Source organism: Trichechus manatus, unplaced genomic scaffold (genome assembly GCF_000243295.1).
Source record: "Trichechus manatus latirostris isolate Lorelei unplaced genomic scaffold, TriManLat1.0 scaffold00018, whole genome shotgun sequence".
NCBI classification, from domain to species: Eukaryota; Metazoa; Chordata; class Mammalia; order Sirenia; family Trichechidae; genus Trichechus; species Trichechus manatus.
The window spans coordinates 24,159,847-24,185,265 of NW_004443954.1; the positions used below are offsets into that span (position 1 = coordinate 24,159,847).

General features: G+C 37.3%; 1 protein-coding gene across 4 annotated transcripts in view; it reads left to right on the top strand.

Moving 5' to 3' along the window:
* The window catches only part of TMEM68 (transmembrane protein 68), a 53,411-nt gene that overhangs the window by 23,456 nt on the left and 4,536 nt on the right, over nucleotides 1-25,419 (top strand). For 3 of the 4 annotated variants that reach the window (XM_023727805.1, XM_023727807.1, XM_004372588.2), the window contains 3 exons: nucleotides 1,806-1,999; nucleotides 18,244-18,304; nucleotides 20,834-20,973. In XM_023727805.1, the coding sequence (XP_023583573.1) occupies nucleotides 1,806-1,999; nucleotides 18,244-18,304; nucleotides 20,834-20,973 (395 nt within the window). Of the gene's footprint in view, nucleotides 1-1,805; nucleotides 2,200-18,243; nucleotides 18,305-20,833; nucleotides 20,974-25,419 lie in introns of those variants that run through there. The other variant, XM_023727806.1, reaches the window with a different exon arrangement.

A 25,419-nucleotide genomic window follows, 5' to 3' on the forward strand; every position in this document is an offset into this window, starting at 1 on the left:
TCGAACTGCCAACCTGCTGGTTAGCAGCTGAGGGCTTTAAACACTGAACCATCATGGCTCCTTCTTGGTTTGATAGTAAATCAAAATTAGTTTAAAAAAAAATTAGCCAGGATGTATTTTGTCTTCATGTAATAATATATTGCCTGAGAAAAACAATTCTAAAGAGTACGCTGTGTCCATCATCATACCTGACTGGCCTGGTAGACTTACTACTCTAAGGCTGAGGACTGCATACTTTTTCTTCTGTTCATAAAGGCTTTGTACCTTTTTTAAAAAATTGCTCTTAAACTCATTGAGACTAAATCTTGTTTCTTTCTACTGCTAAATCACTAGAAACAAGCCAAGAAAGTGTATAGTGTGCCCTCTGGAATTAAAAGTGCGAAGGCCAACCAATCAACCAGACAGAAATTGAGCAGTGAATTAAACAGCGATCTACTTCAGTGTCTTTCATAAGCTTGGTTAATGCTTTGGGTATCATTGTGTCACTAAAAGGCCGTTCGTACTTTGTGTATAAACTAAATAGGCTATAATGTTTTCCTTTAAAAAGTAATGTAATCACTTTACAACAAATTTAGAAACTAGAGAAAAATCATTATAGTCTCGCCATCCTAACATAACCAGTTATTGTGATTTATTTTTATTTTTCATTTGCATATTTTCCACGTATTACGCAAAATATATTTTTTGAAAATTTAATGGTAGCATTAACATTTTACCACGTTCTACAGGGAACAGTTTTAATGAGTGGCTAAAATATTTACTTAACTAGTTTTCTCTTATGGAACATTAGTTGTTTTCATTTTTTTTCCTTGTAAATAATAGGATGTGAATATCTTTCCAAATTTTTTTTCCTCTTTATGGTTCATTTAATATTTTAACATCAGTTTACCTTAAGTCCTTCATCACTTCCTGAAAATACTCTTGGTTCAGGTAGGCAGAGATCTTTAGACCTATGATAAGTTTGGTTAGTCTGCAGTTTTCACCATACATTCCCATATTTCCTAGTTTCAGATACATACTAACATCGGTCTTATGAAGTTCCAGTTTAGAATTTGATTCAGATACTTAATCACTGACAGGATTGTTTCTTTCATCCATAAATAGTTGTGGTTTGAAAAGCTATAGAATTAGCTGTTTCTGAGTCAAACACCCTCACTTTAACAAAAACTCTTAATGAAAAATTTAATTGTAGAATTTACATCATTTAACTTTTAATTTTAATGGGTATGATGATGGTCTTGCCAGTTTTGGTAGGGCCAGGCATAGTCAGATTCACATTCATTTGAGTGGTTTTCTTTCTTGTAGGGTTAATGGAAGATTAGATTTGTGATTGCTGATGGGATATCATGATTGCTCTAATAAGTACTTTAGACAGTGTTTAACTGTGAGATGCAGTGGAAGGAACTACTGACTAGACATACCTAGATTGGAATTTCTGCTCTGCCACTTAACTAAGTATGTGACTTTGAGCAAGCTCCTTACCTCTGTAAACCCAAGTTTCCTCATCTGTAAAATGGGTGTAAGAATCCCTGTTTTCCAAGATTGTTGTGAGAATTACAGAGTTTGAATATATAAAGTAGCAAGAATAGTTGGTGATCAGTAAGGAGGTGATCAGTAAGAAGTAGCTGTTACTTCACCAGCAATATTAGTCTATGTTAATCTTAAGAGATTTTGCTGACTTAAAAAAAATAAGAATTTACTGATTTAAGTATAGATAGTGCACTTTGTAGGTTGTGATGATTTTTTGCTCTTGAAGAATTGAAGAATAAATACTAAAGATGTATTTAATGCTAATTTTCTTACAGGGTTTAGTTTATTACTTGATGTATTTTGTGCTCTACATGGACCAAGAGAAAAGTGTGTTGAAATTCTGAGGAGTGGTCACTTGTTAGCTATTTCACCGGGTGGAGTTCGAGAAGCCCTAATTAGTGATGAAACCTACAGCATTATATGGGGTAATCGTAAAGGCTTCGCTCAGGTCGCAATTGATGCAAAAGTGGTGAGTTGTATGAGATTAGTTATTAAAGTACAGTTGAATTCAAAATAAAAACTTAGTGAGCAAAAGTATATGAGAATTTAGATATTTTCACTGTAGTGCTTTAAAAATAGCGTATATGACTCTTTACAAAGAAACAAATACTTTATAAAGACTAGAGAAGTACTCCTTGTTCATAGGTAGCCATCTTAAAACAGTCAATCCGGAAATTTGGAAGAGTTCTAGCAAAATTTTGTTTTATATTTTAGAAGCACCTTTTTTCATCTGATCTGTAAAATTCTTTGTATTCCTTCAGTTACATTTTTTTTTTTTTTTTCATAAGTATAACTAGTCAAATTCCATGTATTTTAATTCTTTGGTGTGATTGAATTGGGACCATTTTAGTGACTGTTGTTGATTGGTTTAACTACAATTCTTTTATCTGTGACCAGTTTATATAACAGTAGGACTCAGTATGTCGTATTTTTTGTCAGCATCAACTGTCTGATATTGATGTGATTTTTAAAAGACTTTACAAATGAATTTTTCAGTAAAATTAAGTGTTCCTCCATAATTCTCTGTAATTAGTCTACTTAGTAGATTGGAGAATGTGAGCGCCATTTTGTTTTTTAATTCTGCCTTTGGAAAGTATTTCCCAACTTTTTTTTTGTCTCTGTATTATACTTAATCCTATGAAACATTTATTACTTACAGGATGTTTCTTCTTCATTTTCTGTTTGTCTTGGTTTTGGCTTGTTTGTCAGAAAAAGAAATCATAGTACCTTTGACAGGGTGTTGTCTTCCCCAAGCCAGTTAAAGATTGCTGCCAATAACTCTCAATTTTTTTGAGTACCCATTGCTACCACATAAAGAGACCAGTCTGCGCCCTTAGCTTACCTGTCCATCTTGCAAATAAAAACTTTTGATTAAAAAGGAAAAGATGATGGCTGACTCATTCCTAACCCAAGACCAGTATTTGAAGAATGGAAATTTTCTCTTTATTTTTTAATTACAAAGTTATAATAAAATAAAATGTGTTGAGCTCTAGTCTCTCCTGTACATATGTATGTGTCTTAAATTTGCTGTAGTGCTTTATTAATGTGATTCCAGTAGAAGAGTTAATGTACTTTCCAAGTACTTAATAATGAACAATGTAAGATTTTCAGCAGTACTGTCCTACAGTAGACTATAAGCTCCCTGAGGACAATGCTGTCTTTTTATATTCTAAGTTCCAGTACAATGCACAGTACTTAGTAGGATCTAAGTATGTTGAATTGAGTTGATTTTTGTTTCTTTAAATGCATAATATTTAAGCACTAGAGGAAAGGAGCCCTTTGAATTTAATTTTGTTTATATTATTGGTGATATAGAAATTTAATTTATAGCACATTTTACTTATTTTCCAAAAAATCATAGGCACTGATGTAGAAAACAAAAACTTAGACTATATGAATAATAGACTACAAAAAGATATATGCACGATTGTACAAAAATGAACGATAATCTATGTCATGTATATTAAAACTGATGAAAACTGAAAACCTAATCAAAGTTTAATTTTCAGGTTTATATTTTGTAAGAATTATTTCTCCTCTAAGTCTTAAGATGAGATGACAAAAACATATGAAGTCGTATAAATGTATCATGGGATTCTAATTCCTTATCCATAAATTTGTAGTTTTAAGGAACATATTGCCCGGAAGAAGACTGGAAAGGAAGAAATGATCTAGAGAAAGGGTCGCCTTTCCCAACCCTTTTAAAGAGTTTCTGGATAATTAATTAAGATAACCTGTTGTTGTTGTTGTTAGGTGCCATGGAGTCAGTTCCAACTCATAGTGACCGTATGTACAACAGAACGAAACACTGCCCAGTCCTGCACCATCCTCACAGTCGTTGCTATGTCTGAGCCCATTGTTGCAGCCACTGTGTCAGTCCATCTTGTTTCAAAGTCGTCTTCTTCTTTGCTGACCCTCTACTTCACCAAGCATGACATCCTTCTCCAGGAACTGATCCCTCCTGATAATATGTCCAAAGTATGTGAGATGTAGTCTTGCCGTCCTTGCTTCTAAGGAGCATTCTGGTTGTACTTTTTCCAAGACAGATTTGTAAGTTCTTTTGGCAGTCCATGGTATATTCAGTATTCTTCACCAACACTACAATTCAAAGGCGTCAGTGCTTCTTTGGTCTTCCTTCGTAGGTCATTATATTAAGGTTTTTGTACAAAACTTCAGAAAATTTATGAAACAGCTTTCTACAAGTAGCAAAAGCCTTCAACACTAGTAATTTATAAAATAGCCTTATCAGTTAGATAAATATTATACTATCCAAAATTTTGTAGCGCCTTTACAGTACAGTAAGTAGGTGACATATGTAATTATTCCAGTGTTGCAGATGAGGAAACTCAGGCACAGAGAGATGAAGGGCTTGAAGGATCTGGTCAGAAAGCAAGGCAGAAGCAGAGCAGAGCGCACAGTTCAGGACTTCAGGCAGCTGGTGCTATTGCCATCTCTGACTGCATTTCACAGTGAGTCAGCCGACATCGAGATTAAAAGGGCCTTCCAGATACCGGAGAGAAGTCTTTCGATAATATTTGAATATAGTTACAGATAGCACAAGTATCCCATCTGAAAAAATTCCTTAATAGTCCTCACAAAATTGGTAGTCCTAACCAAAGTTTGAGCGAGAATTTAAGACTATTGTTGCTGGATTAACCACATTTAAATTGTGACATAGTACAGAAAGTAAGGGGAAAAACCCAGATTGTAAATGCAAGTTCATAAAATATTGATAGAAAATAATTAAAGTTCATCTGAAAGGTGATACACTTTTTAATATAATGTAACTTTTATTTTGTGAATTCCTGAGAATTATTACTTTGATGAGAATTTTTAGGTGATCTCATATCTGAGTTGGATGAAAAAGTTAGCCTACTTTGTTTGGAAAGCGAATATCAGATGTGAAAGAAAATAGCATTTTTTTCAATAAAATTATATATTATCTCACTTAATCCATAAAACAGTCTTTGAGATAAGGATAATTATTATTATACTCATTTTATACATGAAGAAACTGAGTCTTAGACATGGTAGCTTGTCCAAATGCTCCCACTTTTTTAAAAAATTTTATTTATTGTTATTGTTGAGAATATGCACAGCAAAACATAAACACCAATTCAACAGTTTCTAAATGTCCCATTTAATGACATTAATTACACTCTTTGAGTTGTGCAGCCATTCTCACTCTTCTTTTTCTGAGTTGTTCCTCACCCATAACATAAATTCACTGCTCCTAGGTTCCTATCTAATCTTCTGAGTTGCTGTTATCAATTTGATCTCATATAGATAGATCTTAAAAGAGAATAATGCTCAAGGCAGACCTTTTTCACTAGTTAAGCTAAACTGTATTGTTTGCTTTTAAGAAAACTTCAGGGGATATTTTTGATTTAAGGTATAAAGGTTGTCTCAGGGCAGTAGTTTCAGGAGTTCCTCCAACCTTCATGGCTTCAGGAAGTCTGGAGTTCATGAGAATTTGAAATTCTGTTCTGCATTTTCCCCCTTTTGATCAGGATTCTTCTATAGAATGTTTGATCAGAATGTTCAATAATGGTATCTGGCACCATCCAGTTCTGGTCTTATGGCAAAGGAGGCAGTTAGTTGTTCATGGAGACAATTAGACACACATTCCATCTCCTCCTCCTATTCCTGACTCTCCTTCTTTTTCTGTTGCTCCTGGTGAATAGAGACCAATTGTTGTGCCTTGGACTTCTGCTTGCAAGCTTTTAAGACCCCAGGTACTACATAGTGAACTAGAAGTTAGAACAGAAGCAGTAAACATCTTATTAGGCCAGTTAACGGGGGTGTCTCATGAAACCATGGCCCTAAACTTCCAAACCAAGGAACCATATCCCATGAGGTGTTTGGTTGTACATAAGCAGCATCAGCAGCTACTCACTCTGTTTTTTTTTAACTGAATTTCTTTTTTTTTTTTTTTTTTTGCCATTTTAAATGTATCTATCACACAACTTTTGCTGGTTCAACTTTTTACAGGTATACAACTTACTGACAATTAAAATAATCGGCTGTGTAACCCTACCCTTAATCAATGTAATTTTTCCATCACCTTAACCCTACCCTTAATCCATGTAATTTTTTCATCACCTTTAAACTGCCGCTTTTCCCCTCCCTCTCACCTCTGGTAACCACTAAGAAACTTTATTCTCTATACATTTTCCTTGTCTTGTCTTTTTATGTAAGTGAGGTTATATATTTGTCCTTTTGTGATTGACTTATTTCATTCAGCATAATGTCTTCCAGCTCTATCCATATTATAGCATGTATCAAGACTTCATTTCTCATGCTGGCTGAGTAGTATCCCATTGTATCTATGTACCACATTTTGTTTATCCATTCCTCTGTTGCTGAGCATTTAGGTTGTTTCCACCTTTTGGTCATTGTGAATAGTGCTGCAGTGAACATTGGTGTACAAGTCTCTGTTTGAATCTCTGCCTTCAAGTCTCTTGGGTACATACCTAGAAGTGGAATTGCTGGGTCATATGGTAGTTCTAGTTTTAGTTTTTTGAGGAACCCCTACACTTTTCTACAACAGTAGTACCATTTTGCATTCCCACCAGCGATGGGTAAGGGTTCCAGTTTCCCCACATCCTCACCAACATTTGTTACTTATTTACTTATTTTATCTTAGCCATCCAAATGAGAGACTGAAATGGTATCTCATTGTGGTTTTGATTTGCATCTCTCTGATGTCTAATGATGCTGAGCATCTTTTCATGTGTTTGGCGGCCACTTGAATGTCCTCTTTGGTGAAATGTCTATTCAAGTCTTTTGCCCATTTTCTGATTGGGTTATTTTTCTTTTTGTTGAGTTGTTGAAGTTTTATGCATATGTTGGTTGTTAGATTCTTGTCGGATATATGGTTTCTGAAGATATTCTCCCAGTTGGTAGCTTGTCTTCACTTTTTTGGTAGAGTCTTTTCATGAACAAAAGTTTTTAATTTTTATGAGGTTCCATTTATTTATTTTGTATTTTTCTGTTTGTGCTTTTGTTATTAGATAAGCCTTTATTGAAAGCTAGGCCTGACAGCGTAACTCTTGCTTGCTTTTCAGAGTTTTGTGCTTTTAGTTTGCACATTTAGGTAGGTCCTTAATCCATTTTGAATTTGTTTTTTGTGTACCATGTGAGGAATGAATCCCATTTCATTTTCTGCATGTGGCAATCAGTTTTCCCAGCACCATTTATTGAAGAGACTGTTCTTTCCCCGTGGAATAGACTTACCACCCTTGTCAAAAATCACTTGACCATAGATGTGTGGGTATATTTCTGGACACCCATTTCTATTCCTTTGGTCTCTGTGTCTATTCTTATACCAGCACCAGGCTGTTTTGATTACTGTGGCTGTATTGTTGTTGTTAGCTGCTGTCGAGTTTGTTCTGACTCATAGCGACCCTGTGTACATCAGAACGAAACACTGCCTAGTCCTGCATCAGCCTCACAATTGTTGCTGTGCTTGAGCCATCATTGCAGCCACTGTATCAGTCTGTGTCATTGGAGGTCTTTCCTGGACCCTTTACTTTACCAAGCATGATGTCTTTCTCCAGGGACTAGTCCCTCTTGATAATATGTCCAAAGTATGTGATAAGAACTCTTTCACCTTCCTCCCTTCTAAGGAGCATTCTGGCTGTACTTCTTCCAAGACAGATTTGTTGGGTCTTCTGGCAGTTTATTCAGTATTCTTTGCCAGCACCGTAATTCAAACGCATTAATTCTTCTTCAGTCTTCTTTATTCATTGTCACGCTTTCGCATGCATATGAGGTGATTGAAAATACCATAGCTTAGGTCAGGTGCATCTTAGTCCTCAAAGTGACATCTTTGCTTTTCAGCATTTTAAAGAGGTCTTTTGCAGTAAATTTGCCCAGTGCAATAAGTTGGTTGATTTCTTGACTGCTGCTTCCATGGGTGTTGATGGTGGATCTAACTAAAATGAAATCCTTGACAACAACCTCATTATTTTCTCTGTGTATCATGATGTTGCTTATTGGTCCAGTGGTGAGGTTTTTTGTTTTCTTTATGTTGTGGTGTAATCAATACCGAAGGCTGTATCTTTGATCTTCATCAGTAAGTGCTTTAAGTTCTCTCCACTTTCAGCAAGCAAGATTGTGTCGTCTGCATAATGCAGGTTATTAGTGAGTCTTCCTCCAATCTGGATGTGGTGTTCTTGATATAGTCTAGCTTCTTGGATTACTTGCTTAGCATACAGATTAAATAAGTGTGGTGAAAGGATACAACCCTGACGCACACCTTTCCTGATTCTAAACCACAAAGTATCTCCTTGTTCTGTTCGAAGGACTGCCTCTTGGTCTAAGCACAGGTTCCACATGAGCACAAGTAAGTGTTCTGGAATTCCTGTTCTTTGCAATGTTATAATTTGTTACGATCTACACAGTCCAGTGCCTCTGTATATTCAATAAACTGCAGATAAACATCTTTTTGGTATTCTCTGCTTTCAACCACAATCCATGTGACATCAGCAATGGTATCCCTGGTTCCACATCCTCTTCTGAATCGGGCTTGAATGTTTGAGGAGTTTTCTGTCAATGTACTGTTGAAACTGCTTTTGAATGATCTTCAGCAAAATTTTACTTGCATGTGATATTAGTGATACTGTTTGATAATTTCCTTATTCCTTTGGATCACCTTTCTTTGGAGTGAGCACAGATATGTGTCTCTTCCAGTCAGTTGGCCAAGTAGCTGTCTTCCAAAGTTCTTGGCATAGACGAGTGAGACTTCCAGCACTGCATCCAGTTGTTGAAATATCTCTAATTAGTTTTCTGTCAATTCCTGGAGCCTTGTTTTTCGCCAGTGCTTTCAGTGCAGCTTGGACTTCTTCCTTCAGTACCACCGCTTCTTGATCATATGCTGCCTCCTGAAATGGTTGAATGTTGACTAGTTCTTTTTGGTACAGTGACTGTATATTCCTTCTATCTTTTTTTGATGCTTCCTGCGTCATTCAGTATTTTGCCCATAGAATTCTTCGGTATTGCAACTCGAAGCTTGAATTTTTGCTTCAGTTCTTTCAGCTTGAAAATGTCAAGCATGTTCTTCCCTTTTGGTTCTCTAACTCCCGTTTTTGCACATTTCATTTATACTTTACTTGGTCTTCTTGAGCCGCCCTTTGAAATCTTCTGTTCACCTCTTTTACTTTATCATTCTTCCATTTGATTTAGCTGCTCTATGTGCAAGAGCAAGTTTCAGAGTCTATGACACTCTATAGTATGTTTTAAAATCAGGAAGTGTAAGTTGTGCTTTGTTCTTCTCTTTCAACATTGCTATTTGAGGCCTCTTGCCATTCCATATAAAGTTGAGGATTTGTTTTTTTGTTTCTGTAAAGAAAGCTGTTGGAATTTTGATTGGGATTACATTGAATCTGTAGATTGCTTTGGGTTGTATTGACCTCTTCACAACATTAAGTCTTCCAGTCAGTGAACATGGAACATCTTTTCATTTATTTAAGTCTTCCTTAATCTCTTTCAGGAGTGTTTTATAGTTTTCATTATATAAGTCCTTCACTTCCCTAATTAGATTTATTCCTAGGTTTTTTATTCTCTTAGATGCTAGTGAAAATGCAATTGTTTCCCTGATTTCCCTTTTAGATTTCTAATTGCTGGTGTATAGAAACCCAGCTGATTTTTGTTGGTTGACCGCTATTAGCTCTAGAATTTTTCTTGTGGACTCTTTGGGATTTTCTATATATAGGATCATATCTCCACAAACAGATATAATTTTACTTTTTCTTTTACAATTTGAATACCTTTAATTTTCTTGATTTATTGCTCTGCTTGGGACTTCTCTATTAAGTATAATCTTGGCTGTTGGCTTTTCACATATGCTCTGTCTTTTATTGAGGAATTTCTGTAGTAGTCCAATCTTCTTTAGGGTTTTCATCAAGAAAGGGTGTTGGATTTTATCAAATGCTTTCTCTGCATTGATAGATGATCATGTGGTTCTTTTCCTTTCTTCTATTGATGTGGTGTATTACATTCATTGATTTTTGATGTTGAACCATCCCTGCATTCCTAGAATAAATCCCATATGGTCATGGTGTATGACTTTTTTAATAGGCTGTTGGATTTTGATCTCTAGTGTTTTGTTGAGAGGATTTTTGCATCTATATTCCTAAGAGATATTAACCCGTAATTTTCTTTTCTTGTGGTGTCTTTTCCTGGTTTTGTTATCAGGGTTTGTTTGCTTCATATAATGAATTAGGGAGTATTCCTTCCTTATCCATCTTTTGGAAGGGTTTAAACAGCATTGGTGTCAATTCTTCTCTAAATGTTAGAATTCTCCAGTGAAGCCATCTGGTCCAGGACCTTTTTTTCTTGGAAGATTTTTCATGACTGATTTGATCTCTTCACTTGTTATGGGTCTGTTGAGATTTTCTATTTCCTGTTGAGTCAGTTTGGATAGGTTGTATGCTTCTACAAATTTGTTTATTTCATCTAGGTTATCCAGTTCGTTGCCATACATTTGTTCAAAATATTATCATAATTTTCTTTATTTCTGTCAGTTGTAATGTCCCCTCTCATTTCTTCTGTTGGTTATTTGCATCTTTCTCTTTTTTTCCTTTGTCAGTCTAACTAAAAGTTTGTCATATTGATGTTCTCAAAGAATCAACTTCTGGTTTTATTGATTCTCTGTTTTTCTGACTTCTATTTTGTTTATTTCTGCTCTGATCTTTGTTATTTTCTTTCTTTTGGTAGGTTCAGGCTTAGTTTTCTCTTCTCTTTCTAGTTCCTAGAGTTGTCAAGTTCGGCTATTAATATCTTTTTTCATGTAAGACATTTATTGCTATAAGTTTCCCTCTGACTGCTGTCTTTGCTGCATCCCATGAATTTTGGTATGTTATGCTTTCATTTTCATTTGACTCTAAGAAATTTGTGATTTCTTCCTTGACCCATTGAAAGTTTAATAATGAGTTGTTTAATTTACATATGAATGTTTGTTTTCCAGGTTTTTTTCTATTACTGATTTCTAGCTTCATTCCATTGTGGTCAGAGAAAATACTTCGTATGATTTCAGAGTTTCTAAATTTGTCAGGACTTGTTTTGTGACCTAATGTGTGGTCTGTCCTGGAGAATGATCCATGTGTAGTGTAAAAAACCAAAAACCTGTTGCCATTAAGTCGATTCCAACTCATAGTGACCCTATAGTAGAACGTATATTTTCCTGTTTTGGGGTGGAGTATTCTATATATGTCTGTTAAATCTGCTTGGTTTATAGTATCATTCAAGTCCTCTGTTTCCTTGTTGATCTCCCTTCTAGATTTCCCTTCAATACTGAAACTGGTGTATTGAAGTCTCCCAGCTATTGTAGCACTATCTACTTCTGTCTTCAATTCTATCAGTGTTAGTTCTATATATTTAGGTGCCCTGATGTTGGGTGCATATATATTTATGACTGTTAAATCTTCTTGATGAATTGACCCTTTTATCCCTATATAATGTCCATCTTTATCTCTTGTAACAGATTTTGTCTTAAAGTCTACTTTGTCTGATATTAAGATTGCCACCCCAACTCTCTTTTGGTTATTATTTACATGGAATATTTTTTTCCATCCTTTCAATTTCAACCAGTTTGTGTTCTTGGATAAGTTGTGTCTTTTGTAAACAGCATATAGTTGGATCATGTTTTTTAAATCCATTCTACCACTCTCTGCCTTTTGATTGGAGCATTTAGTCCATTTACATTCATTGTAATTACTGATAAGAAGTGACTTACTTCTGCCATTTTGTTATTTGTTTTTTGTGTGTCTTAAGCGTTCTTCATCTTTGTCTTTTACTACTGCTTGCTTTTATATTTTGTTGGTTAATTATAGTGAGCCTTTTTGGTTCCTCAGTGTGTGAGTATGTGTGTATGTGTGTGTGTTTTATATATTTTCTTAATGGTTGCCATGAAGATTACATCTAAGAGCTTGTATTTATAACATTCTAGGGTAACTTGGTACCAACTTAACTTCAGTAACATACCAGAAATTCTATATCTATACTGTTCCTCCCCCACCACTTTTGTTGTTGGTATCACTAATTATGTCTTTATATTTCATGCGCCCTGTAACATAATTTTATCCTTGCTTTTTATATATTTGTTATTAAAAAACATGAAGGACAAAACATTTAGAATTATCAAGCATGAATATCTTATTACTAACCCTTATACTTTGCCATGCATTTCCCTTTATTAGGGATCTTTCATGTGTAGCTTAGAATTACTTTCTGTTTTTTTCCCTTCCATCTACAGAACTCCTATTAGTATTTTTTTGTAGTGTCAGTCTGGTGGATATGAACTCTCTCAGCTTCTGTTTGTCTGGGAATATTTTAATTTCACCCTCATCTTGAAGGATAGTATTCTTGGTTGACTTTAAATATATCATTCCATTGCCTTCTGGCCTCTAATGTTTCTGAACAAAAATCGGCACTTAATCTTATTGGGGATCCTTTGTATGTGACTGCTTCTCTCTCACTGCTTTCAGGATTCTCTCCTTATCTTTGATTTTTGAGAGCCTAACTATGTTTTGTGTTGGTGTAGATCTCTTCGGGTTTATCCTGCTTGGTGTTCTTTGAGCTTCTTGGATTTGTAAATTCATGTCCTTCATTAGATTTGGGAAATTTTCTGTCATTATTTTTTCAAATATTCTTTCTTTCCCTTCTCTCGCTCATCTCCTTCTGGAATTCCCATGATGGGTGTACAGTAGCCCCTCCCCCTTTTATCTGCATTTTCACTTTCCGTGGTTTCCATTAACTGTGGTCAACCGCGGTCCAAAAATGTTAAACGAGTAGTGCGATGAAATCTTCCTCTGTCCCACTCTGTCCTACCTGGGGACCACATTCACATAACTTTTATTACAGTATAGTGTTATAATTATTCTATTTTATTATTAGTTATTGTTGTTAATCTCTTACTGTACCTAATTTATCAACAAAACTTTATCATAGGTATGTATGTATGTATAGGATAAAACAATGTATATAGGGTTCAGTACTATCCACGGTTTCAGGCATCCACTTGGGTCTTGCAACATATCCCTTGCGGATAAGGGGGGGACTATTGTATTAAATCTCTTGTTGTCCCATAATTCCATTAATCTGTGCTCAGCCTTGTTGAACCTCCATTCTTGTTGCTCTTCAGCGTCTGTAACTTTAACTGTCTTACCCTCTAATTCACTGATCTTTCTTCTGCCTCATTAAATCTGTTGGTAAGTCCTTCCGTTGTGTTTCTCATTTCAGTTATTGTCCCTTTCAGTACCTCTTTTTTAGATCCTCATTTTGTTATTGCATTGCTTTCCCTATTTCTTTTAGCTCTTCGTCTAAGTTTTCCCTTAATTCTTTAATTATGTTTAATGTTGTATTATATTCTTCCATTTTTTTCATTATTTGGTAATGAGTTGCAGTCAACTCAAAGGCAGGGGATTTTGGCTGGATGCGCTTTCAACTCCCTTTGTCATGTTCATTTGGATCGGCCGTTGTTTCTCTTTTCTTTGTATGTCTTGTTATTTTTTTTGTTGGGACATTGATAGTTTCGAGAGTATTAACTTCCTGTTTTCCCCAGTATTTGGTGTTTTTGCTCGCAGTACTTTCTGCAAGAAACTCTTAGGCTATGTCTTAGTCATCTAGTGCTGCTATAACAGAAAGGCCACAAGTGGATGGTTTCAACAAAGAGAAATTTATTCTCTCACACTCTAGTAGGCTACAAGTCCAAGTTCAGGGCATCAGCCCTAGGGGAAGGCTTTCTCTCTCTGTCGGCTCTGGAGAAAGGTCCTTGTCATCAGTCTTCCCATAATCTAGGAGCATCTCAGCACAGGAACCTCAGGTCCAAAGGACGCGCTCTGCTCCTGGCGCTGCTTTCTTGGTGATATGAGGTCCCCAATTCTATGCTTGCTTCCCTCTCCGTTTATTTCTTGTAAGATAAAAGGTGGTGCAGACCACACCCTAGGGAAACTCCCTTTACATTGGATCAGGGATGTGACCTTAGTAAGGGTGTCACAGTCCCACCCTAATCCTCTTTAACAAAAAATTACAATCACAAAATGTAGGACAACTGTACAACACTGGGCACCATGGCCCAGCCAAATTGATACACACATTTTTGGGGGGACATAATTCAGTCTAAGACAACCACACATTACCGGAAATCATGGCCTGGCCAAATTGATACACACATTTTTTGGGGGACATAATTCAATCCATAACAGGCAGACAGAGCCTTTGGACTTTGCTTTTTCCTCTCCCTCTTTGTGATAGCTGCTTCTCTCTCCCTGGTTTAATTAGGATTCAGAAGTTCTAGATCTCAGTTTTCAACTTTTCAGTCTCTCACAAACACACCAGAGAACACGTGTTCAGTCTCTCCACTGGCAGGCACTGCCATTCAGGTGAAATATTGTATACTAATTAATCTGTACACCAGGAGGCACAGTCCCCTCTCTCTGGTTATTACTCCCTTCCCTATTCTGTTTCTGCAAGCATGTTTTTAGTCAGAAATTCCACACCCAGTGAGGCCCCTGTGGGGCTGGTTGTTGCCCTCTGGTTTTGCCCGAGACTTCCTTCCCTGCTCTGTGGGGGCTGCTTATATCTGAACTGGCATTTAGGGGAAGCACAGGCATATTTTCCTCCATTTCAGGAGGAAGACAGGCTGGCAGTCCCTAGAAGGATCTCCGAGAGATCTGTTGTGGTTGGGAGAGCAGTCTCCACTTGGTTGCCCCACGTCCTGATTGCACCATAGGGAATCTTCTGTAGGAGTTTGTATCAGTCTAGCAGTTACCAATTGGTTGTAGGGTTGTCACACTCCAGATGGACCCCCAGTGAGATCTGCCTTGTTGCTATCAGAGCCCGCCCTGTAGGTTGGCTGTGGGTGTAGCCTCCACTCAAGATGCTTGCTTCCTAGCACACCGCAGCCTCAGTCAGCAGTCCTCAACGCCGACCATAAGGGGGAGCAGACAGACCCAAACTGATCCCCAGGGAGGTCTGTCCTGTTGGTTTCAGAGGCCTGAGCTGTGGAATGCACAGGAAGGCAGGTAGAGTGCTGACTGTGGAGCCAGCTCCACTGCAGGGAGCCTTCTGTAGCAGTTTGCAACAGCTTGACAACCAGCAATTACCAGGTCGGGGAGGAGGTGTCATACTCTGGTCAGATCCCCCATGGAGGTCTGCCTTGTTGCTATCAGAGTCCCTCTGGTGGATTGTTGGCTGCCATTGCAGCCTCCACTCAAGACTTCTGCTTCCTAACACACAGCAGTCTCCGTCAGCAGTCCTCAGCACCAACCGGAAGTGGGGGTAGACTAACCCTAATTGACCCCCAGGGAGGTTTGTCCTGTTGGTTTCAGAGTCCAGAGCAATGGAGTGGGCAGGGAGGCAGGTAGAATGCTGACTATGGGAGAATATTTCACTGTGGGGATCTTCTGTATCAATTCACAGCAGGCTTGTAGGTGACAGTGTCTGGGTTGGGGAGGGCTTGTCACTCTCCAAACAGACCTCTAGGGGTGTCTGCCTTGTTGCTATCAGAGCCCTCCCTATAGTATGTTGTCCACTAAAGATGCCTGCTTCCTAGCACACAGTAGCCTCAGTCAGCAGTCCTCAGCACTGACCAAAGGGGATGCAGACAGACCAGAATTGACTCCGCAGGAGACACATCCCATTGTTTTCAGAGACCTGAGCTGTGGCGTGCACAGGAAGGCAGGTAGACTGTTGACTGGGAGCTGACTGCACTGCACTGGCCTTCTGTACCAATTCGCAGTAGGCTAGCAGCCGACAGTGTCTGCGTGGTGTAAGTGCCAAAAGGGCCCCCAGGATGTCTGCCTTGTTGATTTAGAGCAGAAGCTTAGGGTCCTATCTCTTGGTACAAGCAGGGGCTATGGTGGTTAGGGAAACAGCCTTTTTTTCTGGGGCCACTTCCCCAGTTCACAGCTACCGGTGACCCCTGTGGCTGGAGGGAGGGGCAGGGATGATGGGAGAAGCAGTTTTCCTACTGTATGCAATTCGTTGATTTATTGATTCTTGCCTATCTGCAGTTCCCTGCTGCTTTACTCTGCTTCCTGATTCGGAGTCCCTCGAAGCCAAGCACCATTTCCATGTTGTATTTTTAGGGGAGGGTCGGATCGATGGTCTGTTTATGCTGCCATCTTCCCAGAATCGATTCCCACTTTTTTGTGCCAGGGTTAAGACTTCATGACTATTGTAAACTGATTCCCCAAGAATAATTTTTAAAAATACATTCTCTTGCTCTCTTGCTCTCTCGATCTCTTTCCCTGTTGATGGCTCTCTTGCTCTCACTTGCACGTGTGTGTGCGCGTATACATACAGAGACATGTATATATGTAAACAGAATTCTAGGTTACTTACACAATTACTTTGTGTACAAAGGATGTACAAGAAAAGGAGAAAAATTGTACTGCAGTGTCAAGCTGTAGTAGGGTAATGCTTGTGACTTTAAGGCTGTAAGGTCGAATGCAAATTTAGAAACCATATGCCCAGGCTATAGCCTGAAACACTGAACCTGCTAGGGTCAGCCTTCTCCTGTTTGTTTAGTTGGTTTCAGAGATGTCCAGCCTCCAGAGAGTTGACTGTTTAAGGGATGACACATAACCTGCATAGTCTTTACAGAGATACTTCATAACAAACTTTGTAAGTCAGGCCATTGGCAGACATATCCTGCAGTACTGACCGGAAGAGGCAAAGTGATGTGCATAGGAGTTGAAATCTTTCTGTTCCTCCTTGGACATTCTAAGTTCTCAACTCTAAAGACATTTTATAACTATTTAAAAACATTAGGATTTCAGCCATCATTTTATTTTATAAAACTAGTGGTGGTTTCATAGACCATGATTTTTTAAAAAACAGTTCAGTGTACTTCATCGTATGTGTTAGCTTTGTTAATTAGCTCCGTCAAATTTTAAATCTTCGCCTGACTGCTTTTCTTTACCTAACTTCCCTCCTCTTCCTAATTGCCTTTGAGATTTCTTCTGCCTAGTTCTGATCCTTTGTATTCAGAGAAGGCAAACTAAGTTTTTAGAAACATGGTCTACCTGCTCTGTTTACTCATTCGTTAATTCACCCATCACTTTTTTTTTAAACACCTGATCTATTTCAGGCATTGTTCTAGGTGCTGGGGATACAGCTGTGAACAAACAAATGTCGCTGATATTAGGAGACTTCTGCTCTGATAAGGAGAGACATACAATAAATAATTGTTTAGTTGTATGTGAGGTAATACGTTTTATGAAGAAAGGTGTGCCTGTAGTCTCTTTTCTTCAGTACACCACATTTTACTGTTTCTAAACTTAATAGGGATGACTTTTTGAATATCAGCTTATTTGAATATTTCAAATTCTCATTAAGGCATATAATTCTGTATTGGCCAAATACTGATGGTGGACTATAAGTAACGTGGTCCTTGCCATACGTACACATGCGCACACACGCAGGTTTATCTATTCTAAAACCTTAATTCAGTATAATTTGTGTACCTTTTAAAGTGTTTTATGTTTTATCTACCTCAGTATTTGCAGTGGTATAACCTCTTTATATGGTACTTTATTCATTATTTTATGACCTTTAGTTAAGGTCTCCATTTTTAAAAATCTAAATCATTGATATTCATGGAAAAATAAAAATCATGAACTTGTGAGCCGAAATCCTCTAAAATTAATCATATAAAGAATTCTTTAATGTATAGTTTTTCCTTTTTTTTCAGTTTTTGCTTTTCATTGATGTTAAACATTTTAGATTTAATATGCTCACCAAAGTGGTAATTCTATGACAGCATCTTGCCAAAACCCATGTCATTTTCATTTTATGTAACTTTCCTCTTAGAATCTCTGACTACTATCTTTCAACTTTTACTTCAGTGAACATACTATTCAGTAGCTCATTGAAACCAATTTAATTTACCACATTCATTTTATTTAGTGAGACTAGTGATTACTGTAACTTCTATTTTGAGTTTCATGGGTTTATGTGGAATGTTAGCCAAGTGCTAAGTGAAATACCATATGTTACCACTAGAGGGTAGTGTTTCCAATTTATAGTTTTACAAATGATTAAGTTGAATTTGTTCTGGTAAATCACACTAGTGAAGCGTAACTTTATTTTAAAAGATCTTATTTTCATAATTTCAAACAGACCCTCAAAAATTTGCATTAGTGACTCAATGGAGACATTGAATGGATTAATGTATTTATATTTAATTTGAATTCTCTGTTTTTTTAGCCCATTATTCCTATGTTTACACAAAATATTCGAGAAGGATTTCGATCATTAGGAGGAACAAGTAAGTTCTGATTCATGTGGTTTTTCTAACTTAAGTGTAATATTTAAAATGTAATACTGTATTTAAAATATTTGGGCTTTTGAATTCTGTAAGTAACCCTTCTGAATTATTACTTTAGAAAATGGATATATTATTTAAATATTTTTTGTTCTTTTAAAGGTCTAAATGATAACTGATTCTAGCTAATGGTAGTTCTTAGACTTTAGATTTTTGTTAAGACTATTGTATACATACTGAAACTTACTTGTAATGGCTTTTAAAATTTCAGAGCAAATTACCTAATTTATTGTGTTAACCCATGTTGTTGAGGTTTAGAACAAATTTACATATTGCCCAGACTGTCCTTTTAACTAAACCCTGAAGAAATTACAGCTTAGAAAAGAATGATAATATGATATTGAACTAAAATTAACAACCTAAGGAGATATCATTTGCTTTGTTTTACTTCAGTCATTTGTCTTTTTTTTCCCTTCTACATTTTATTTATTTTATTGTTGTTGAGAATATACACAGTACACCATACACCAGTTCAACAGTTTCTACATGTATAATTTAGTGACATTGATTACATTCTTTGAGTTGTACAACCATTCTCACCCTCCTTTTTTGAGTTGTTCCCTCTTCATTAACAGAAACTCACTGCCGCCTAAGCTTCCTGTCTAATTTTTCAATTTGCTGTTATCAGTTTGATCCCATATAAATAGTTCTTAAAAGAGTATAATGCTCAAGGCAGATTTTTACTAGTTAAGCTTAACTATTGTTCGGTTTTAAGATGACGCCAGGGGATATTTTTGGTTTAAGGTTTAAAGAATATCTCAGGACAATAGTTTTAGGAGTTCATCCACCCCCCATTGCTCCAGAAAGTCTAGAGTCCCCAGGAATTTGAAATTCTGTTCTGCATTTTTCCCCCTTTGATCAGGATTCTTCTATGGAATCTTTGATCAAAATGTTCAGTAGTGATAGCAGGCACCGTCCATATCTTCTGGTCTCTTGGCAAAGGAGGCAGTTGTTCATCGAGGCAATTAGCCATACATTCCATATCCTCTTCCTATTCCTGACTCTCCTTCCTCTTTTGCTAAATAGAGACCAATTGTTGTGCCTTGGATGGTCACTTGGAAGCTTTGAAGACCCCAGGCAATATACAACGAACTAGCAGGTAGAACAGAAGCACTTAACATGCTATTAGGCCAATTAGGTGATATGTCCTATGAAACCATGACCCTAAACCTCCAAACCAAGGAACCAAATCCCTGAGATGTTTGGTTGTATATAAGCAGCCTCAGCAGCTACTTTTTTTCGTCACTATTGTAAATATATCTGTCACGCTTGTCACTTCTTGTTATTTTAATAATTTGAATCATAATACAAAATTTACATTGAAAAGTTCTTTTTGCCTATCATTGTATATTGATAACAAAATAAGCTTCGAATCTAGTTACAGAAGCAAAACAATTAGATGTGCCTTTTTTTTTTTTTTGCAATGTCTATGTTTTATCTTTTCTGTTATGAAGTTTTCAGTTTGTATTAGTACTCTGTGGTTTATATATTATTGTCGATTGATTGTTTTATATTCCTAGCACTATTATTGTTAGTGATCTTAGTGATTGTTATTAATGAGTTCCTCCTGTAGAGCTTTAACCTGCCATTGCTTCTAACTTTGCTATATTGTTGATATTGCATTATGTTTTTGATTCCATTAGATCTTAATTTCCCCCCCTTTTTTTTTTTTCAAATTTAGAATAGAAGGGCAGATTAATGGGATATTTAACTTTTGTGGTGGAATTATTTCTTCTAATTTTTCTCAGTCCATTTCTTCTTCAGAATTAAGTGGCGGGCCAGAAATTATTCCTAATGTGGTTTCTCTAATTGTAAAGTGTTTTTCTTTCTTTGTTTTTGGACTGCTTTTTGACTTTCCTGACTTTAAAATTGAGTACCTTAAAAATGAGTATCTAGTGATTTCTTTTTTTGAGTATAATTTTGGATTCTTTTGATAATTTTTTAAAAACTTACATCCATCAGTTTAGAGTATTACCACTTATTTTTTAAATCCTGCTGAATTTCAGACTTGGTCATTGGCATTAATTAATTCTTTGCTGTATTAGTTTTGTTCTTCCTAATTACAATAATGTTTTTACTTACTTTGCCTATTGTATTGGTGCATTACAGTCTCATTTTACATAAACTTATTTTATGCTTCCATAATTTTTTCTTTTATTCATTTAACTCACTTATTTGTGAGATTTCTAGAATCATCAGCTTCTGCCTTTTGGTTGCCAGCCTTTCCCTTTATTTTGCTATGATAGTAATTGGTTTGTCTTTTAAAGTTTTTATATTTTTAAAAGCTCATCTTTTAAAAAAGTGTTACATGGCATTAGATGGCAAAGTATCACCTCATCAAAAAGTATTAATTTCTATGCGGCGCTTCTCAGCCATCTTCCTTATAAGTCTTACAGAATTAAATTTTGAAGTTTACAATTACATGCTCAGAATCTTTAACCAATTAAAATGATTTTGTTTACTTTAAAACAGGATTGTTTAGATGGCTTTATGAGAAATTCCGCTATCCGTTTTGTCCAATGTATGGAGGTTTTCCAGTAAAGTTACGTACCTATTTAGGTGATCCTATTCCGTATGATCCAAAGATGACAGCAGAAGAATTAGCTGAAAAGGTAATTATTCTTTCTTTCTTAGTCTTAGGAAATATTTGCCTTTTCAATTATTATATTTTAAGATGTCATTTTCTATTCATTGATATATGCTAGGTCAGTGGCTCTCAACTAGGGCTGACATTTGACAATGTCTGGAGACATTTATTATTTTCACAACAGGAGTTTGAGAGTGGGGAGTGCTACTGGTATCTAGTGGGTAGGCCAGGGATGCTGCTAAACATCCTACAATGCACAAGACAGCCCCCACAACAAAGAACTATCTGTGTCAATAGTGCTGAGGTTGAGGCACTGATAATTTAAAAGTTCAGTAAGAGATGTTAGAAGAAGAAAAAAAGCTTCAACCTTCATGAAAAGAAACAAATCATTCCTTCTTGTAGAAATATCTTGGTGGGAAAATAATAGTGGTTGAGAGTGTGGGCTCTGGGTCAGATTGTTCTGGCTCCACTATTTGCCAGCTGTGTGACCTTGAGCAGTCCGTGCCTCACTCTCCTCATCTTCAAAGCAGGGAAGAGAATGTAGTCCCCACTCAGAATTATGTGTGAGAATGGCATGAGATCACACTTGCCATGTGGTAAGTGCTCTGTGAGTGCTGGCTGCCGTTGTTATCCTAGGAACTTACAGTCCAGTAGGTGTGATAAATAACCAAGTCAGTGTTTATAAGGTGTTGCATGTTACAATAATGGCATTCCAACAGCAAAGCTTCTCAGCCTCTGCACTATTGACATTTTGGGTGAGATAATTCTTTGTTGTGGGCTGCTGCCCTGTGCATTGTTGGATGTTTGCCAGCATCCCTGGGCTTCACCCACTAGATGCCCACTCTTGTCATGATAATCAGAATCTTGCTAGACCTTGCCACATGTCCCCTGGGAGCAAACCCAGGGCTTGAGAACCACTGTATTAGGGTATTGTGAAAGCACAAAGGAAAGCTATCTAAATCAGACCAGGGAAGCCTCCTCAAGGGAGGAAGTGCTTGAGTTGAGTTTTGAAAGGCAAAGAGAAGTAGAAACCACATTTTTCTGGGCCTTATATTTCAGACTAACAAATTTATCTACCAAATACATTTCAGTTAGGATATGCTTCTGTTTAGAAGTGGTCGCTACTGTCACTTCTACTGATTTTTTTTTGCGAAAGCAAGCAGAAGTATAACCTTTTTCTTTCCAGTGGTTTATGAAGATTACTGGCTATTACTTTACTTAGAATATTGATGGAGGAAAGATTGCAAGAAGGGAATAAAATTAATTCTGGTGGCCCAAATGAAGGGTAATAAGAATCCTTTTGTGTGTGTGCTTTCATTATACCTAGACCTCCCATCCAGCATTGTAGCTACGTATTAATGAAAGCATACTCTTCAAGAGCAGAGATCATGTTAGTTTTCTGTCTCTGGTTCCCAGCACAGTGTCAGGTGTTTAATTAGATCTCAAGAAATGTTTGATGAGTGGGTGAATGAATAAGATAATGACCCCCTTATCTGTTTGAAAGGGAGAACAAGGTACAGATTTGAAAGATTTTTACAGACGTAGAATCCACCAGATTTGAAAACTAATTCTGTATAGTTACCTGCAGGATATCTGGAAATATATATATGTAGGTTTTTGGAAATATTAGGCTGGGTGATTCAGTCAGCTTTGCTAGGTAATGCCGCACTAACAAACAACCCCAAAATTCCAGAAGCTCATGGGTAAAATTTGTGTCTCATTTGAGGTACGTTTCCGCTGAGGCTCAGCTGCAGCTTTGTTCATGCCCTCTTTACTCTGGGGTTCAGGCTGAAAGAAGAGCCTGATGTGGGGCACTGCCATTCGCATGGCAGAAGGAAAAGGCCAGGACTGGAGCCATGAGGCAGCTCTGAAAGCTTCTGTTTGGAAGTGGCTCCCATCACTCCCACTTACCTTTTATTGGCCACAGCAAGTCACATGGCCACACTGAAGTTCAGTGGGCAGGATGTATAATCCCTCCACAGTATGGCCTGGTAGGGAGGGGCCTGGTGGAAGAGGTGATGAATGACTGTAAGACAGTCAGCCATACCAGGACCCAGCAAGATTCAGGCACTTAGCAAACGATGTATTCAGTGAATCAGCTACAATACTGCATTAGATGGCATGATTCAGATGGAGCAGCTGATGGGGGGGCAGTTTCAGAAAGGTAGCACTGATGATGCGTTGTGTGCTTTCTTATCTATGAACTTCATTCTTAGAAAACTTACTTCCAGTTATTCTACTGGTTCATTAAGTATACTCATAGTTTATTTCTTTTCTACTCTAAAAGTAAAATCCTATAACATTTTATATTAGGGTCAGGACATATTCTCCAAGCAGCATGACTCCTCCTCGGTCCTTAAACAATACCTTCTCAAACACAGCTCCAATACCTTTATACCATGGTTGGAACCTTGCCCTTTGATGTTATGTGTGTGTGTGTGTGTGTGTGTGTGTATACATATATACACACACACACAAATACGTACATATGTAATATATGTAAAAGAATTTATATATATTATATATTATGATACACACACACGTACTATTAAGGCATCAGCAATACCCATCAGTTTTAACTCCCAAATTGCAGTGTGATGGATTGCTTTTCTTATGGCCTTTCTTCCTGTCATATTGTAACTCCCACCCAAGTGATTGAGTGAAAAAAATACCCGTTGCCGTCGAGTTGACTCCGACTCATAGTGACCCTATAGGACAGAGTACAACTGCCCTGTAGAGTTTCCAGGGAGCATCTGGTGGATTCGAACAGCTGTCCTTTTGGTTACCAGCCGAAGCTCTTAACTACTATGCCACCAGGGTTTCCAAGTCATTGAGTAGGACTATGCAAATAAGGTAATTGTGGCCCACCAAAGGGATTGGTCAGTTTTGCCATCCTGCTAGGCTTACAATGAGCCATCCCAGAGGTTGGAGGAGCGGATCTCTCCACCACCAAGTAAAAAGAGCCAGGAGTGGGGTGTGTCCTTTGGACCCGGGATCCTTGCACTGAGAAGCTCCTAGAGCCAGGAGACTGAAACAGAGAGCTGTAATGCTAAAGATGGTGAGAAATGGTGGCAGAGAAGTGGTGGCAGCAGAGGCAGAGTTGGGTTTCCCAGCCCATGGAGCGAGAAAGCTAAGTGCCTGCGGGCAGGAGGCTTGCTAGTGGAGTAGGGTGCTTCCACGCACTTGGTGGAGCTAGGTTTGCTGACCCACAGAGCTAGAGCTGAGCGCCTTCAGGCAGAGGCTTACTGGCAGAGTGGGGTGCCTCGGACACCGATCAGCAGAGCTAGAAGAGCTTTGTAACACTTGCCTGAGCAGGGCAGAGACCAAAGGCCAGAGAGAGCCATGCCTGTGAGCACGGCTGAGAAGAGACTATCTTGATAGTACTGTATCCTGAGTGTCCCTGAACCTGAACTGTAACCTGTTATAATTTAATGACAGAAGGAAGTCATTGGCAATCTTTACAAGAGTTGTATTTTCTTAATGCATAGAACTGATATTTCTTCAGCCAAAACTCCTTCCTTGATACCTCAGTACATGCTAAACAGAGTCTATACATTTTCACTTGGTATTTAGCTCCCTTCATGATTTAATTAAAACTTGATTTTAAAGGTTTATATCCCCCAGGTTTTGAATACATACCTGAGACTTCAGCCAAACTGACTAACTTGTCGTTCCTTAGACAGTTGTTTTCTTGTGGGTTTTTTTTAACTCATACTTTTTCCTTCACTGTTCCTAAAATCTTTCTCATCCTTTGAGACCCAGACCAAACAGTACCTGGTCTTCCCCTGGTCCGTGCCCACCAAAGGGCTCTCAAGTTAGAAGTTCACAGTAATTTCTTGTCACATCTTGGGTGATACATATTACAAATGATCCTACATTTTAATTATTTTGTAGTTATTTCTATTTAGAGACTTGTTTAATGAACATTATAGCTTCCAAAGCTGCACTTCATGGACCACAATCTGTGTCAGTCACTATGCCAAGCGCCTTAGTACATCATCTGAATTTCATTTAATCTATATAATAACTGTGAACTAGGTACTATTCCCATTTTACAGATGTGAAAACCTTTTTGGTTAGACATATTTTTAAAATACATTTTTGGGCTAGGGTTTATTAGTTTTACTTAAAAAAGAAATGAAGCACCAAAATTTATGAAAAGAAGGCTCATTGAAAAAGGTTAGTGTATAAAAAGGAAGTGTGTATGTGTGTGCATGTGTGCACTTATCCACGTGAGTAAAGAACCTTTTTAAATAGCCATAAACTGATTTAAAAGTAATAAAAGGTTGATATTTGCCATGAATTTAATGGGAATCAAATAATTTTAGAAGATTTCTTGATATATCCTAATTGACTTTTCTGTTGCTATGACTTAATTAAAATTTCTGTTAAACTTTTTAGAAATTGAGGTAATGAGCTGAAGTTTGTCAGCTCATTCTTAATTTTTTCACCTTTTCCTACTGTATGGCCT